The 18450-nt window shown below is 32.6% G+C and overlaps 2 protein-coding genes and 1 pseudogene across 2 annotated transcripts; 1 reads left to right on the plus strand and 2 right to left on the minus strand.

The window, feature by feature from the left end:
* Positions 1-212: 212 nt before the first annotated feature.
* On the minus strand, positions 213-2152 carry LOC125851151 (cytochrome P450 CYP72A219-like). The gene is made up of 3 exons (XM_049530940.1): positions 1953-2152; positions 1196-1586; positions 213-650 (listed from the first exon to the last, which is right to left on the minus strand). Exons 1-3 carry the CDS (start codon positions 2150-2152, stop codon positions 213-215), a joined length of 1029 nt encoding a protein of 342 aa, XP_049386897.1.
* An 11221-nt stretch (positions 2153-13373) lies between these two features.
* Positions 13374-15302, minus strand: LOC125851145 (uncharacterized). The gene has a single exon (XM_049530934.1). The coding sequence runs from the start codon at positions 14828-14830 to the stop codon at positions 13544-13546; it is 1287 nt and encodes a 428-aa protein (XP_049386891.1). The 5' UTR covers positions 14831-15302; the 3' UTR covers positions 13374-13543.
* Positions 15303-17537: 2235 nt separating this feature from the next.
* Positions 17538-18450, plus strand: part of LOC125851152 (G-type lectin S-receptor-like serine/threonine-protein kinase SD2-5) — an 8683-nt pseudogene continuing 7770 nt past the window's right edge.

Consider the following 18450-nt stretch of genomic DNA (forward strand, 5'->3'; position numbering starts at 1 on the left):
TACATGTAATTTGTTTAGGTTGAATGATCGATGTTAAGGAATTTTTCTTAACTAGATTTGTCTCATCTTTTTTATATAGTCAATGTTAAAGCTACATTACCAAATTCACCATGTGAATGCTATTAATTTGGTTGACCACATACATTATGAGACGCGAACTGGTCAAATTCCAAAATAACTATTACTATGCCTCGATTTCAAGCAAGTTGAAGTTATGCAGACTTTACAACTTTACGTAGTATTACTTGTGCTCCATACTGAGCTTGGAGTGTCACCACAAGATAAGGAGCATGTACATAAGATGGAGAAATGTCAAATGTAAAATGTTGTAAAAACATGGCAAGCGCGATTTTAGCTTCTAACATAGCAAAGTTTTGTCCAATGCAAACTCGAGGACCAAATCCAAATGGGAAATAACCAAATTTTCCATTTGTTGAACTTGCAACACCTTCACTAAATCTTTCTGGGTTGAATTCATTTGCGTTATTTCCCCATATTTCTTGGTCACGATGAACGAAAAGTGTAGGTATATTGACTTGAACTCCACAAGGTAAAGTTATATTTCCCAATTTTGTTGTTTCTCCAAGGACTCTTGCAAACATGACTCCTGGTGGATATAGCCTAAGAGTCTCAAGAAGAATCATATTGACCTGTGAAAAAAAGAGATCATGTCAAATAAGTGGATTGAGTTACATATATTGGACAGGTTAAAGTAAACTGAATGTGCTATAACCCGTCCAATATTTGAGTAGTTAAGGTGAATTCGTTTATGAATCATAACACAACCAACCTAACTCGGGAGAAATTAATTGACCACTTTTCGATGATCCCATTTTTTAAAAATAGCAATATTCTGAAATTTGAAACTCTATGAAAATGACAATATTTCAATTACATGTATGAAAAGTGTCTATATTACACCAACATGAAACTCTATGAAAATAACAATATTTCAATATAGGTAAATTAGAGTGTAAATTAGCCCAAACTAGCATAAGCTTTTGTATGAACTAATTTTATTTTTATTTTTTTTTGGGGGGGGGGGGGGGGGGGNGGGATGGGATTCAGAGCGACCCTCACATCCCATATGAACTAACTTAAGATCAAGTCCAACCCGCCCAAGTCTAGGTGAGTTGGGCGAATTATATGATTATGGGCTTAATTTGACACCGAAATTTAATGAAGGGAAACTTACAATTTTTAATCGTGATAAATCATCAAAGTCTGGTTTTTTGTCACCAAGAACTTGTAAAATCTCTTGTCTAGCATGTTCTTGCCAGTCCAAATGCTTAGACAATAAAATTATTGCCCACATTATCAGAACTGAGGTAGATTCATGCCCAGCAAAATAAAAAAACTCACATTCTTCAATAACTTCCTCCATACTCATCCCCAAATTCTTGTTTACACCTTCTTTAATTTGCCTCAAATTCGATTCTAATAATACTCCAAGTAAATCATCGTAACTAATTCCAGCATTTTCTCGCTCCATTGCCTTCAACCTTTTAGTAATAATACCTTGGATTGAACTTCTCACTTGTTTAGCAATCTCCTTCACCCTTCGATTTGTTTTAGTCGGTAAAAGACTACAGTAAAGTTAAAAATAAAGTTGTCAATAGACATAGGAGTACGACTAATTTCACGTATAGTCACTGAACTTCTTTTTACTATTTTTGTGAAGTTTCAAAATTAATTTGTCACTTTATTAAAATAGTGAAATTTTGCCTATATATATTATAAGTTTCGTTTGTCACATTAAGTAATCAAAATTAATTTATTGATATAGTGTATAAAGTTAGGTGACTTTATTGTTATACTAGTATACAAAGTTAAGTTACTTCAAAATAATTTTATAATTTTACTGTTACTGTGAATAAAGCTCAATGATTATACGTGAATTTAACCTCGTAAATTATATATTACACAATCTATGTATGTAGTGGTAATTTTACCTTGCTCCTGGAAGGGGAAATGATTTCATAACTAGCTCACTGAGTTCCATTTGAAGATCAAATATTTTTTTACCTTCTTCATAATTTGATCCAAATGCAGCTTTTGAAAGTGCATTTGAAGTCAAAATTTCAAGATTTGGCCATAAATCCAACTCATATGATCCATTTTCTGTGACAATTTTCTCCCATTTCCTCACCATGTCACAACAACATGAGTAAAATATTGGTACCATAATCTACGGACAAAATAAACAAAATTTATTTTCTGTAACAATTTATATTTTTAGATGAAATAATCACACAATACTGAATGAATAACTTGTATGTATAGTCACTCGATTATAAACAAATTATCTACTAAAGTCATTTATGTTTGTTTTGTATCATTAAAGTAATTCTGGTTAAACTAATTTCTCATAAAATTATTATAGCTGAAAAAACTAAAAGGATAGAGCTACATAAACCTCTCTTCAAGTTTGGTTTCGTAATTGCTTTCTTTGTGATTTATGATATTATACTTGTCTTCTTTATTTTAATTTTCTTTGGAAAAATTCTTTTTAACCTAATTATCATCATTATAAAAAATATAATTTTGCTATTTTTCCATTATAATATATTTTTTAATTTATTTAATATTGTAAATATCCTTTTCTTTAACCCATCCAAATCTGATCCAAAACGCTCATTTGACTGAGTCATACACACTTCAATAAATACTACCCATTCCTCCCAATTTAAGAGTCTTTTTTTTGGTATGTCTCAGAAAGAGCCAACTCTTTCTATATTTAGTTAGTTTTTCAATTTCAACATTACTAAACATGACAAGTTTAATATTACACTATTTAAAAGACTACACATATCTTTAATTTAATATCATACAATTAAAAAATCTCTATTTATTTCTTAAACACGGTAACCAGTCAAACTAAGACACTTAAATTAGTACAGATGGTGTATAAATTAACTAACCTTAAGCTTTTCAAGGTGAAAAGCAGGATTGATAATTTTATGATGTCTTGACCAAATATCCTTGTTAGCTGTTGCTAATCCTTTAATTAGTAGCTTAATTATGTGATAATTCTCTGGCTTCACAAAAATGTAAGGTTTTGAGAAAATATCCTTCACCATTTCAGCATCATTGATTAACACAACTGGTCTGGGTCCAAACCATGTAAAGGCAATTTTACCTGAAATAATTAGTGTTAAACTATTTAAAAATAGCTACAAATAATAATTCATAATAAATAAAATTAATAATGTGAGATTTTTTAAAAATATTTGGCTTTTTGTCTCAAAAATTAAATTAAAAATTACACAAATTTTATAGTGTTAAGAGCTAATTACATCATATCCATACTCTTTTCCAAATTACAAAAATTTCTTAAAATTTAAGGATTTCGGATACATCACTCAACGTCCCGATACATCATGTCTCGGTACATTACCTTTGTTGATACAAGACACACCTATCCCGATACATTACCTTTGTTGATAGAAGACACACCTGTCCCGATACATTACCTTTGTTGATACACAAACACACATGTCCCGATCAATGCTCGCTCCCCGATCATCGCGTAAGAGTTATGTATTCGATAATAAGAGAGAGAGTGAGGAAATTAAAGATTTTTGTAATTTTTTCAAATAGTATGGAATGTATGGTAAAATAAGTTGTGTATATAGTTTATAACAGTATCGTTTGTTTGAATATGTTTCTTGCCGTTATAACATAATAGAAACGCCGGTTACCAAAATAAACTTGATTATTATAGTAAAACATTATTGTTATAGAGAGATTTGACAATATATCGAAATTGAAAAAATTTGAGCTATACTTGCCATATTTGGTGAACGTTTTATGGAGGAGAGGAGAAACTCTTTGTGTAATATCATGAGAGAAGTTCATTGGTTTAGACTTTGCTTCTTTAGAAATCATATAACCTTCTTTCAAGTCTCCAAAAAATAATTTGTATGAGTTTCCATTTAAACCTTGTTGCCTTAGATATTTCTCTAATTTCTTTGGTTTTAACCATAACCAATTCAAGAATCTCCATGCACAAATCCCAAGAAAAATTGCACAAATTGATATTGCAATTGAGGTGAGTATTATTTCCATCTCTATGGTTAACTATTTTGTTTTGGAATGGAATATACATAGATCACCTCTGACCCCATTATATATATATATATATATATATATATATATATATTAATTTGATTAAACACAAAAAATTTTAAAAAATAAGAAAAACTTCTTAATTATCTTGTTACCTTAAACAAAAAAATGTGTAATATAAAAGAAAAATTCTTGGATCTTGTGACTATCTTATATAACAAACTAAAAAGTAAATAAGACACATAAGTGAAACAAATAAAGTATAATTTTTGCACTTGGGATGAATATTCTCATTCCATTACACATGCGTACTCTTTACGTTCAAATTTAGGTAGTACCGTTTGACCAAATATGAAGTTAAAAAATTAATTAAAATGTATAATTTAAAACAAGTATTATATTTATAATTACAAATTATTTCATTAAATATAAAATAGAAATTTTAATAGGTATAGCTATTTAGGACAAAAAGGGGATGTGACCACTAGAACCGGAATTTTGTTTTATTTGTAAACATTATCTTCTGAAATGGTCAATAATGAACCTTATTCTCGAAATTTTTATTGTTAATTTTTAAAAAGGAAATTAATTAAAAGAGGTTAGCACACAATTTAATTATTATTATGTTTTGATTTAGTGTTGATCTGAAATTTTGCAAAAATATAACTTGTTCCTCTTATTGCTAATGCTATTTAAGTAGATGATTTTTTAGACACAGTCTCATTACCTCCACCAGATAGCTATAAGGTATGCGTGCAGTGCTCTATTCTTTCCAGATTCATTTTATAAAATTTCACTATATTATTGTTGTTCATTTCCAAAATGAATTCTAGTTTTTACTTGAGAATATTATTTCTGAATAATAATATCACTTAATAGCCAGTCCTAGACAAATGGACCAATAAGGGACGAATTCTAATAATATACAGGCTGGCAAGAAAAAAGAAGAAAAACTAATTATAATGGCCGGCAAAGAGAATTATTATATATAAAAGACAAATCTTCTATATACTAGATATTCATACTACATATTTGAAATTAAATTTATGCCGGGCCGACTCAACAGCATTAGGGGCCTAAAGCGAAACTTAAGAGAGAGATCCTATTTTTTTTTTCCATCATATATATTTTTATTTAAAATCTACTTTTCTAGCTATTTTAGATGTGAAATCATTAAGTACTATTTTATAATCAATTTATTTTAATAATTTCTTTTCAAATGATAATATAAATAATTCATTCAATCTTTCTTAAGACATTGTTGATCTTAAAGAAGATTTAATCAATTTTAATTTCGAAAAAGCTTCTTTCGGCTGAGGCAACAGTTACAAGAACTGTTAACATTATTCTATAAGTAATATGAAGTGGAATCTGGAAAAGTATTCTCTAAGGGTAATGTAATTGAGTTAAATTCATTTTGTGTATTTGGAAAGGAATCAAGTCTTTTTATTTGATTGAGTATTTTCATTAGATTACTATCTTCTACTTGTATTATATATTTCTCTTAACACTTTTAGTTCAAAAAATAAATCTAAATCATCAATATAGATTAACTATTATGTATTAAAGAAAGTTCAAGGTTAAGACAATATTTTTTAAAATTCTCATCATCTAGTGATCTCAATATTTTACCACTAAATAAGAATTCAAAAATAGTTTGATATGCTTCAATTGTTTCAAATCTATTTTGAAGTGAAAAAAATAGTTTGATCTACTCTACATATATATGTAAAGTAATCAACTCTAATTAAATTATTTCTTACGAAATCCAGGTTTATATTCATCTCATATGCAATTTCCTTAGTAGAAATCATAGCACTCATAGTACATATAATTTTATTTTTTTTAAATAACATATATATAAGTAATTATTTTTTTTTGAAAATGGGGCCCTCAAAAAATATGTGGCCCCAAGCGATGCTTTAGTGACCTAGGGGTTAAGATGGTCCTGAATTTATGTTTGCACATTTATTTAACTTGATATAGGATTTTATATATATATATATATATATATATATATATATGATTGTAATCGGAAATTAGTAATAATGATTTATACAAGTATTAGTTATAAATAATTAATAGTGCAAAAACTGTAATAAATGAATTAGTTATTGTGAAGGATTTGGTTACTTGTACAACTTTCCCTAAGTGTTGGTTTTAGTTAGCATCTGTTAGTTAGAGTGAAGTAGAATATTCAATTATGTCCTTAAAATATTTGAAATTGTGCAGATATGTACTTAGTTTATAGTTAAATCTATATACGCCCTTATCACTCAATTGGTTCAAATATGTCCTTAAATTACTGAGGGCATATTTGGACCAACTATAGAGTAGCAAAGATATATTTGAGCTAAACTATCAAAGAAGGGCATAATGGGACATTTCTAGACCTATTTTTTCATTTATTAAATAATTTGAAATCACATTTTGACTTTAAACCACCAATTAAATTGAGTCGTATGTTTGCTGTCTCTAGTCAATATTGAGCGGTTGGAAAAGAGTGTAGAAGTAAAAAAAAAAATTAAAAAAAATAGTATGATAATAGTAATACATTGAAGAAGTTTCCATGAGGTCCCTCTTCATGTTGATTGAAGAGGGTCGAAGTAAGACATATACTGATCAAACTAAAGGTATTAGGCACAACACACCTTTTTGTTCTTCGAGATAATTGCATTTTGATTGCATAATAGCTGAAAATAGTCCAATGATTCTTCGAGATTTATCTAGAAAAGTCTAGAATAGCCTAGTGTAGTATCTAAGAAATGTGTAGATGTTCTAGATAATTTAGATATTTATAGTAAAAGTATAGAATAATCTAGATTCTTGTTAGACAGTTAAAAGATGAGGTTTTCTAGATTTTTTTTTATAGATGTATCTAGAATAGTTTCTAGAAGCATCCCTACACAAGTATAAATAGAATAGGGGTGGCCATTGTCATTTGTATTCAACCCAATTTGAAAGCAATTAAACAATGTTCTTTCATAACAAAGTTCTCTTATTTAAAATACACATTCTCCTTCTTCCTCTTTTAAATTGAATCTTTTGGTCTTAGTTAACGATCTTGGGCTAGCAGAAGGTTTCTCGATTATACCTTTCTTCTGCTATTCTCTACACCAAAGGAATATCATTCAAAAGTAAAGAACCAGGTAGATTCATGAAATTTTAGGTTGATGGTGTTGGGGTTATTTGCCCTGATTTCTTACCATAAATAAGTTTTCCTTTTAGGAAAAGATTTTAATATTTTGACTAGTCCTTTTCTTGTAGGAAAGGTTTTAGGACTCTATAAATATAGGCTTGTTCCTTCTAACTTATTAGCTTTCACAATGTAGTCCTAGGGTTTTGAGAGTTGCGGTTATGGGGGAGAATTTTGTGTACCTCCTTGTATTCCGAGTGAATTGTTTGAGGTTGTTTCTCTCTATATTTTGTACTCTCATATTTATAGTGGATTGCTCATCTCCTTTGTGGACGTAGGTCGATTGACCGAACCACGTTAAATCTGTCTCTTTTGGTGTGTTTCTCGTTTGTCTTCTTACTTGTGGTTTTTCGAGGTTTGCTTTGCTAGCTTCCGCATTACACCTGCTTATTTCGGTCCTAATAGATGGACACTTAAGGGTTGTATCACTGGGAAGGATCATCTTGGACAGGGGATGAACTATTGACAGACTCCATTGCAGACTGCGGATATCCAACTGTGTGTGGGAATTACAATGAGAAGTTTTGCTTTTTGATCGATGGAAACGAGAGAGACGTGAATTGTTGTGTGTTTGTGAGTTTCTAAGGCAATCCAAATTTGATATTTTATAGCCCAACAGAAGTTGTAACCCAGTCAATGAGAAGACAATCACGAAGATTAGACTCATACGTCGTTGGATGATATAGCAAATCAACGGGTGGATAATGATGTTGATACATTTAATTGCTTTCAAGGATTATGATGACTTTGTTGAAAAAAGAAAGATTGTATATGATTAATTTTTTTTTTAAAAAAAAGGATTATAATGAGTTTGTTGCCAAAAAAAAAAGATTATCATCATAATCCCTTTCTTTTTGGCTACAAACTCATCACAATCCTTTTTTTGGGCAATAAATTAACTATAATTCTTTTTTTGACAACAAACTCATCATAATTCTTACAGGGTTAAATGTTACATGTGTTAGCATCATTATCCACCGTTGATTAGTTCTTTCATCCTATGAAGTATAAGTTCAATCATCGTGATTTTCTTTTCATTGGTTGGGTTATAACTCGAGCTATAACATATCAAAGTGGGATTGCATAGGAACTCACTTCCACACAACAACTCACTTCTCTCTCGTTTCTATCGATCAAAAAACATTTTTTTTTTTTTGGAGTAGAGGAAAAATAACAAATGACAGGCAAAGGAAAAACATTGGTTCCGTTTCTACAAAAAAAAAGTCTCATCCCGCAACAGCAAAGCCGGTCTCGAATTCCCAGTTGGTTATATCGCCCGGTTCCTCAAAGCCGAAAAGTACGTCAAACGTGCCGGTGCCAAAGCTCCGGTCTTCCTTGTTGCTGTGCTTGAGTACTGTTTTATTATGAAAATATATTTTGGACTGGTTTTAAGAGTCGCCACTTAATTTTTAAAGAAAAATCAAGAAAAACTATTTTTTTTTCAATAGATTAAAACAGGGAATCAATTGAAAATATAAGGAGTTCGGGGGTTCATATTAGTGTTCTAGGAAGGGTTTAAAAGCATCTAGAACACCCGCTAATGCGGTTATCCGACGATTAATTATTTGGCTAAAATAATTTTAACTTAGTTTAACTTGCAAAATTGAACTATTTTATAGTTAGAACTATTTTAATAGAAAAATAATGAAATATTATCTAAGTTAAACATTTTGATAGATTATGTTTTAGTATTATAGGAAACGAGTATTTAATTAGTTAATTTTTAGAAGACTAGTTTAGAATGACTATCTTTCGGGGAATTAAATCTTATTAACCTTAAGACTAACAACAAATATCGACAGGTAAACAGATATAACAAAGTAAAGAAGGAAAAATGGGCCCAAGTCTGGTTTACTGTTCGCCTGGGCCAGTACTTGGGCCTAATCTTCTTCTGAGCCGAAGGCCCATTCGAATCACCTGCACCTGTCTTAGTCTAACATAACAAAAATATTGTTCGTTGGGCCTTAGACCCGATTTTTTCACCTGTCCTAATAATTAACAAAATAATAATAAGCAAGATAAGGGGGGCTTAGGCCCAAAGTAACAAAATACAATTTCTTAAAAAAAGAGTGGGCCCTTTAAAACCCAATCTTTCAATTTCCTGATCTGTTGTGTCTTTCAACTTTGGGACCTGTTCGTCAATTTTTATAGGCTGGCTCGGATAAAAATAGAATTGGGCCTCCATGGCCCGAAGGGGAATGCAAGGAGAGGGTCCAGAGGACCCGGGTAGATTTCACATGCAAACACAAAAATGAGAATTAGTAACCCGCAATAATATATCAAAGCCAATCACTAAATAATGAATGTATCAAAAATGAGCACAACTTATCAATATAGCAAACAACTAGCAGTAACTTAGCTAACAATGTCACACTACACTAATTGCGATCCTTAGTTAGAAAAAAAAAGGTAAATACTTGATCAAGACACATTATGCTAAGCAGTCAGACAATGAAAGATGAGAAGTGGGGAAACTAAGTTGTTAACATTAATTCCATGACGCTGAACACTAATAATTTTAGACCCAAAAGAAAAGACTTGTCCGAGCTTACAAAAAAAAGAAACAAGTTGATAGAAGACATGTAAATCACAATGGCATTTGATCATTGAATGCCAAATTTCCAACGTATAAGATCCCAACTGCCGAAAATTAAGGCTACTGCTATATCTATGGTAACCATTTCAATATTGCGGTCCCAAAGCTTAATACATAGTAGTAATTTGAAGGAGGGGCAAGTGACAAGCAGCTTTGAAAGTTATTAAAAAGGGCAAAATTATAGGAAAAGATACTCATGCTTAAGCAACGCAGAACAAACTTAATTAGTAAACTGGGTATTGTAATATTATTATGTATTTAACCTTTGCAATATATTATGATAGGTGTATGAAAATAAGATAAAATGAAGTACCGCATACACTTTTAAATTATTATTATTTTTTGGTATTAATAAAATATGCGTATAAATTAGATAAATAATTAATTAGTGTCGTTGTTTTATTGAAATGACACGTTCAAATCTATCAACATAAAAAGAGGGAAAGTATATCATTAAAAGACATCTTTTATTTTATAATGATTTAATCAAATCAGGAAATTATATCATTTAAAGACATCCTTTTATTTTTATAATAGTTTAATCAAATTGGCAGCAACATAACAGACTTCATATATAAGCATCTCTACCATCCTAATAATTGCTCATGAATAAACATGTAAGTACGACACTATTGCGTATAAAAATTATCACCTAAGAAATCAGAAACTATATTAAAATCTAGGTAATGCAGGCTATATACTCGTTTCTAATTAGACATCGCTGACTACAAGCCACATTCGGTTAAAGAAACTCCAAGCAGAAACATACATGGGAGTGACAATGACTGTAGGATCCTCATAGCACGATAAATTTAGTGACTTAGAATAATACAGAAGACATTTAAACTATTAACAACACTCAAATCTTAAGCATACACCCAAGAACATGTTTCGAACTTCAACAAACTAAAACACATCCAACTCGAAACGGATCAAACTATCAATAAACATAGTTGATAAATCTAGAAGAAAGAAACTCGAGCAATAAAAAAGAAGAAATCGACCCCAAGCTTCCGAGAAACAACTAAAACGAGAAGAACCAAATAGTTTACCTTTTCAGGGGCAGCGAAACTGAAGACGAGATGAGCTAGAAGTGGCACTTCCACCACCGGACTAAGATTCCCGCGGATTCGAGTGAATGAGCGAGTATGTGAACTAATATCGAAACTCCCTCTCCTCTTTTTCAACCGTATTCCTTATGTATTCTCTATAGCTATTCTTTCATTTACAAAGTGTATTTAGTGTGTATTAAAGTATTTTTGCTCTAGCTGTTTAGGTATTTTTTTTGTTCAAGGAAAAATTCCCCCCCTTAAGACTAAATGCAAAAAGAGTTTTTATACAAGCAAATTAGGGTAGAAAAAGGGGGAAAATTCGGATGGAGAGGGCCCAATTCGAAATTCAAATCCTCCAAAAACTTGCACCAAAATAGGGAAACACCCTTTTTCCGAGTTCTTCAACCCCATTCCGAAAGGGGAAAGGGGAGATCACGTGCTGCTGCGATTGTACGACGGATAGGGACGACTGAGGAAGGAGACAGAGAACTCAGCGTACGCTTTCTGCATGTTGACACCGCTACTGCTTTCCGTCTAATTGACAGAATTATGGAGCAGTGTTCACGTGTCGTTGAAGAGAGGGCGCGTACAGGGTCATTCGCGTCGTCCACGCGTTGCTGGAGTTAGCGTTGGTATTACTGATGTCGGTTGTAATGAGTTGGATTTGTATATTGGTGTACGTGTGTTGTTATTGGGAATGTATTTCTTTTGTTTTGTGAGTAGGGTATTTGTTGTTAACATTGGGCTGGGAATTGGATAATAGGAATGGGCTACTGGAAGAAGCGGGTTTGGGCCAGCTAAATCACTGGAAATAAATGGAGGAAGGCACCCAAAATTGGTGCCTTAAAGGGTTTGAAGAAATTAGCAAGGAAGTGGCTACAACTGCAATTACATAAGATTACAATTATAACCGAATGAAGAAAATTTAGCCAATTTGAATTTAATTGGCGAATTCAGCCAAAGTTAAACAAGATGAATTAGTACAAATTAATTAATGAGCTTCTTAATTTTAACAAAATAAAATAATCAACTTGATTATAAACTAAATTATTTAAAATATAAACTCCTAAACTAATTAACCAAATATTTGAGTGGAACTAAAATCTTTTTTGAGGCGATTTTTGAATATTAATAAAGATATATATTATTTAAAACTCACAAAGTAGCAAATCTATTTAAAATAACTTAAGACTATGTTATATATATATATATATTTATTTGAAATTTTATAAAACTAATTATTTTATCGTTTAAAATTGAAGAAGTTCGATGATTAATTTATAATGTGGAGGTCCAAAATTGGGTGTCAACAAGTACCTTGAAGCTGAGGTGAATTTTGTTACTATTTCTTTTTTGATATCTCAAATATTTGAATTTTACATATTTGTGATTGTTTGTAGGTGCTTGAATTGGCTGGAAACGCGGCGAGGAGTNAAATGAAATTGACTAATCCAATTTTAACCGACCACATCTTCGCCTTTAGGAAAAAGGATTTGGTACGGACTTTTAGGAATTATGGCCGAACCCCGGAAATGGGTTTCCTACATGTCTCAGGCTATATGAGAATTCAGGCCACTTGTAATTTGATATGCTTAATTTGACGCACGATTTTGAAAGAATTCAGAAGTCATCCTGATACCGAATTATAGAGGGACCAGAATGCTCAGGAATAAGATTTGAGAGTGAATGTTGGAATACAACCGAGTTTTCGACATTGAGCTCGCCTACATATCCCTCAACTTAGAGAATCAGGCTGCTTGTAGTTCGACTCGATTGGTTGAAAAGGAAATCCATTATGCGAGATAACCTTTGGTTTTGGAAAATGACAAAGTAAGTCGAGCGTGAAAAGGAGGCTTGCAACCTCTTAGTCATGAATNGACTGATTGGGATTGGAGACCGGCTTTGCTGCTGCGGGAACGAGACCATTTTGCAGCAATGGAACCAATGGTTTTTCCTTTACCAAGCATTTGTTATTTTTAATCTACTGCAAAAAAAAAAAAAAGAAAAAAAAAGAGAAGAAGTTTTGCTTTTTGATCTATGGAAACGGGAGAAAAGTGAATTGTTGTGTGTATGTGAGTTCCTAAGGCAATCCAACTTTGATATTTATAGCCCACAGGAGTCATAACCCAGCCAATGAGAGATAATCACGAGGATTGAACTTATACGCCGTTGGATGAAAAAGCAAATCAACGGTGGATAATAGTGCTGACACATTTAATTTTTATTTTTTTTTTTTGTTTTTTTTTTTTTAGACAATGTCTTGCGTCTTTTTTTTAACATACATAATATCAATTGTGACAAGTTCAAGCAAGGGGGGCTAGGCCTTACCTTACTAATCCTAATGAAGTACCTAACTTCTGCTATCTAACAAGCATGAAGAAAATAAGAGCTAGAGAAAACTAAGTATTTTTTTTATCATCACAGAGTTTATAATACACTCCATGATGATATTACAAATGAGGATGCTTAAATAATGTAAAAATATGTCAATCAAGAAGAAAGTTGAGTTACCAGCCTCAAACTTTCTATTACTAAAGTATGAATTAAAAAAGATTGATTGCCCATCAAAAGTAACTTGAAGTATTTTTCTCTTGTCTTCTTCTTCAAACCTATCCAACAACACTTGATGATTCATATCTTCTTTATGGATTTATTGGATCTAGTTGAACCTATTGATACTGTCAAATGGTTTTGCTTTGCCTGTCGCATCGGTAGGTGCCTTGGAACAAACTCCTCAGTCATTTTACCGTCCCAACTATGTTGCCTTCCATATGTCTTCTTTTTACTTTTGTTGCTTCCACTTCTTTGTTGCCTAGGTGATATATCCCCTTCCCTAGCCACTCTATCAAAGCAAATGTCCAACATGTCTTCCTCATCTTCATCAAGAGAATCCTCACCCAAATCAATTGTATTTGACACTAAGGCACTTGACTCATTCTTCCTTGCAAGCACACATTTAGGCACAAATACAGGAGCTTCTGGACTTAATTTGCTATTTAAAGCAGGTGGTGAGACTTGTTTTTCTTGGATCAAATCGTGATCATTCTCTGTTAACCTTACTTGTTTTCCAGTAGTCTTCAATAAAGCATCAAAACTATTCGAACATAATAGGTCTCTTGAGGCATTACTAGTATCTTGCCTCTTCTCACTGTCATGAAAATTTTCAGTCGGACCCTTTTCACTACATGGAGAATTATTTTGACTAGTAGGGGAAAGGCTCCGACTACTAGTTGATTTTTTGTGTGCAACCAGTGTCCAGTTTTTAGTTGGATTCTCATTTTCAACTTGCAAAACATGCTGCCCAGAATTTTCAGCATCTTCAACATCAGATGTATTCATTATTTTTTGTCCTGAATCCATTAATTTTTGCCCTGAATCAACTCGCGGCGCATCAACCCCAACTCTTGGTGTTCCCTCTGCGTTTTTAGTTGCATTAGACATCAAATTTAGCCCAACTTCTTTTGATTGCACCTCATTGGTAGCAGCCTCTTGGTTATTGCAATCACCTTTGTTTTCGGTAGTTGTTTGAACACCAATATTGCTTGTATCATCATCCATTGAGTTTACATGATTTTGCTCAAAAGTGGAAGCAACCAATTGTCGATCTGAAGAAGTAGCTTTACTTTGATCGACATCTACAATCTTTCTTTTTTCATTTAATATCTCTCTCGCATCGCCTTGATACTTTTCACTATCTGTAGTACCTTTTAAAGCACCTTCAATGGTATCATCAATTTGTTTGTTATTTTGATTTCTTTTCGAAATCAAACGACAACTATCTTCATCATGACCTTGGTGCTTACAATAATTGCAATACAAAGGTAGATTATCATATACAATCTCCTGAAAAACCTCGATCAACTTACCAGATTTTCCATTCACAAACTGCAACCTTATACGATTTGGAAGCTTTTCCATTAGATCAAGTATAACCTTGACCCTAGCCGTGCTAGGTCTTGACTTGATTTGAGTAGCTTTATCTATAGCTATTGGTTTCCCAACTGTTGATGCTATAGACAACAAAGACTTCTTTGCAAACAAATCTGGAGATAAGTTCGGTAAAGAAATCCAAACCACAGCTAACGTCGTTTCCTCCTTAGGGTTATATCCAATGGACCATGGAAAAACCCTACATTGGTGCTCCTCTCCATTGTAGAGAAGATAATTAACTGAGCGAGATAAAGCTAGTACATAATCTTCATATAGATCAAACCTCAACAAAATTTATCTTGGAGCAAGTAAGCCAATTAAACAATTGCCCTTGGTACCAAGATGTTTCGGTAAAATTGACCTTAATACATTCAAATCTGGCGCACCATGGGATAATTTAAACACCACTGCTTGATGTAATCCCTCTTCGATCATAAAGTCTTGCCTTTCCTCCATTGAAAACGTGATAGTAGGTTCTCCATGAATTATTTCGATTGATTTTATAATCGTTTTTGAGTTAATTAGGGCAGATTGTTTAGGATTTATAGTATTGGAATTGAAAAGGGTGGCGTATGTGGTGGTTTGGGGTGGTGGGGAGGGCTGGACAGCCTCGAAAGGAGGCCGTCCAGTGGCCGTAGCAGCCATGACTGCTGCCTGCCGACCTAGGGTTTGAGATTCTGATACCGCTGGTTGCAGAGCCGTGTCTGACACATTTAATTGTTTTCAAGAATTATGATAATTTTATTGCAAAAAAAGTATTATGATTAATTTATTGCCAAATAAAAGGATTATTAATTTGGATATTAAACCTCAGATCATTCTTGTTGACCATTTTGTGTTTTTCATAATTCCTTATTATTAATAATACAATTTCAGTCTTACTATAGAAATGTTAGTTTTTTTTTTTTTGGTAAGTAAAAATTTTATTACTACCAAGTGATAATTACAAAGCAAAAAAAAACTGACAGGCAATGGACAACCCCATGTCTGCATGCTCCAAGACTTCCTCTTCTATCCTATACAAGCAGTACTATGTAAATACAAGCTAATTAGGATAGTAATTCAAGCTCTCTAACATCCTCTTTAACCTACTATATATTGTACCTCTTTTATGTATCTCTTGGACCACTCTTCTCAACAGAATATTAACTTCAATTTTCTGATTTTGAAAGATCCTTACATTCCTCTCATGCCACAAAGCATATATACAACATGCCAAGGAGAGCCTGTAGATATCTGCAGCTACGCTACCACTATTTGCATGTGCACTAGCCCAGTGAATTGAAGCTCCCCTGTCCATCCCATAGCTTTTCTTCTGATCCCTTGCCACATTAGTAGTTTTTCTCATACAGTTGCTGCATATGATCATAGGAAGAATAGATGTTCGATTGATTCATCCTCATTACAACATAAGGGGCATTTCTTGTCCGCTACCGTCATCCACCTGGCCAATCTGTTTCGTGTGAGCAATCTATTCTTAGTTTTGTTCCCAGCCTAATTTACTTATTGAGTATCATGAGCCATTTCATTTTGAACAGCTGAATGAATTACCTCCTTCTTTTTGAAGGTTTGGTTCCACCTGAGTGGGCTCTGTTGGAATGGTTATCGGTATCGACAGAGCGGCTCAATGTAATCGGAGGCCTAAAACGAAATTTCAATTGGAAGACCAATATAAAATCCAAACAAACTTCATATGTATTGATTTGAAATATATTTTTCTTGGACTATTCAAATGCAAATTATTACTTAATATTTTTTTATAAATGATTTCTTTCAAAAAATATTCTATTATTTGTTTTAAATATGATTTTATCAATTCAACATTGAAAAAAAATATTCACTGATGTGATCATGATATGAATGGTTAACATAAATTATGTAATAAGTTGATAAATTTTAATTGAAGATAAAGAGTTAGAGCATAATGAGGTTAAAAGAGGATAAAATAATATATATATTTTAAAAAGATACTTTTTATCATAAATAATTAATTTTTATATTAAAAAATTGACACATAATTTATTCTTGACAAAAATTTGAGGCCCCTAAAATTGGAGGACTAAGGCATATGCCTTAATTATCAAAGCATAGAGCTGGCACTGGATATTGATTCCCCGGGAGGAGATCCGCCGTCCTCATCCAATTGGGAGCTGGGTGATTTTCAAATATATTCCTACATGGATTTTTTTTCTTAATAAAAAAAATTATTAATTTTTTTTCATTTCTGTTAGAGGAAAAGGAAAGGGCATATCTATGTGAGCCGCTTCAGCTCTAAATTGGAAAGTTAAAGGGAATATCAGACCCTTTTCTCTTTTTCAATTTTAAAGATTTTATTCTTGAATTTCACATATTTTCGCTTCCGTGTTATTTTCTTTATTTTTATTCAAGTCATGCTATTGTTGTCACCTTTATTGGGTTTTGTCAGTATTAAAATGCCATTGTTGTCACAAATGTTAGAATTTTGTTATATTTTTCTTCCTTTTAACTCTACACTAAGAAAAAGCACAACAACAGGACAAAAAAAAAACTGATGGTATGGATTTAGTTGTGGCTACAAATTGAGAAATCGAAACCAATCGAATTCTGAGGATTTGAAACCACAATTTTTCGAAGAAAAAACTACTCGAATAAAACAATGAATTTTAAGACATAGTGATCAATCAAGCAGAGCCTTCTTTCTGATAAAAATAGTACAATGGTGCTTAATTATAGTGCCATTCTTTTCATGGCCAGTCTACTCATCATTTCTTCACAGCATTTGATTAGTTGTCAACCTCCTGAAACTTTTATCACCAATTCCTCCATTTCGTGGATCAATAGCCGCGCCCGCTCCTATGTAGTGAATTCCACAGATGGAGCCACACTGACACCCATCCTATCGAGAGAAGGGAACGAGACTCTGTTTGTCTGTGGTTTCTTATGTGATTACAATGGTACTGCTTGCGTTTTTGGCGTCCTTTTATTCCCAAAGATCAGTAACAATAATTCTTATCTATATTACGCGAGATTAGTTTGGTCAGCAAATCGGAATAATCCAGTTAGAGATAATGCAACCTTGCAACTTAGGCAAGATGGAGGTTTATTCTTGATGGACTCAGATGGCACTTTGATTTGGAGTAATAGCACAAGCACAAGAGGAAAGGTTGTTACGGGATTCAAATTGACAGTACTGGGAAATATTGTTCTCTTTGACAAAAGTAACGACATCATTTGGCAGTCTTTTGATCATCCTACAGACACTTTGGTTCCTGGACAAATGACAAATGCTGGACAAAAGCTGAGATCCAGTGTATCAGCAGCAAATTGGAGTGAAGGTTTGTTCACATTTGAAGTTCAACTATTTGGCTTTTTAGCATACATTGAGTCAAATCCACGTCAACTCTATGTCTCAAGACTTGGTGGGGATAAAGGTTCCCCGTTTTCTGGACTAATCTTTGATTCGAAAATAATTATTTTCAACGGGACATTAATCCTAAATTTTGCATTTTCAAATCCTAGATTGATTAGGTTTGGGGATGATGGGCATTTAAGGGTGTATCACTGGAGAGGATCTTGGTTAGAGGAGGCTGATCTATTGACAGACTACATTGGTGAGTGTGGGTATCCAA

Source organism: Solanum stenotomum, unplaced genomic scaffold (genome assembly GCF_019186545.1).
Source record: "Solanum stenotomum isolate F172 unplaced genomic scaffold, ASM1918654v1 scaffold22997, whole genome shotgun sequence".
In the NCBI taxonomy this organism is placed as follows: domain Eukaryota; kingdom Viridiplantae; phylum Streptophyta; class Magnoliopsida; order Solanales; family Solanaceae; genus Solanum; species Solanum stenotomum.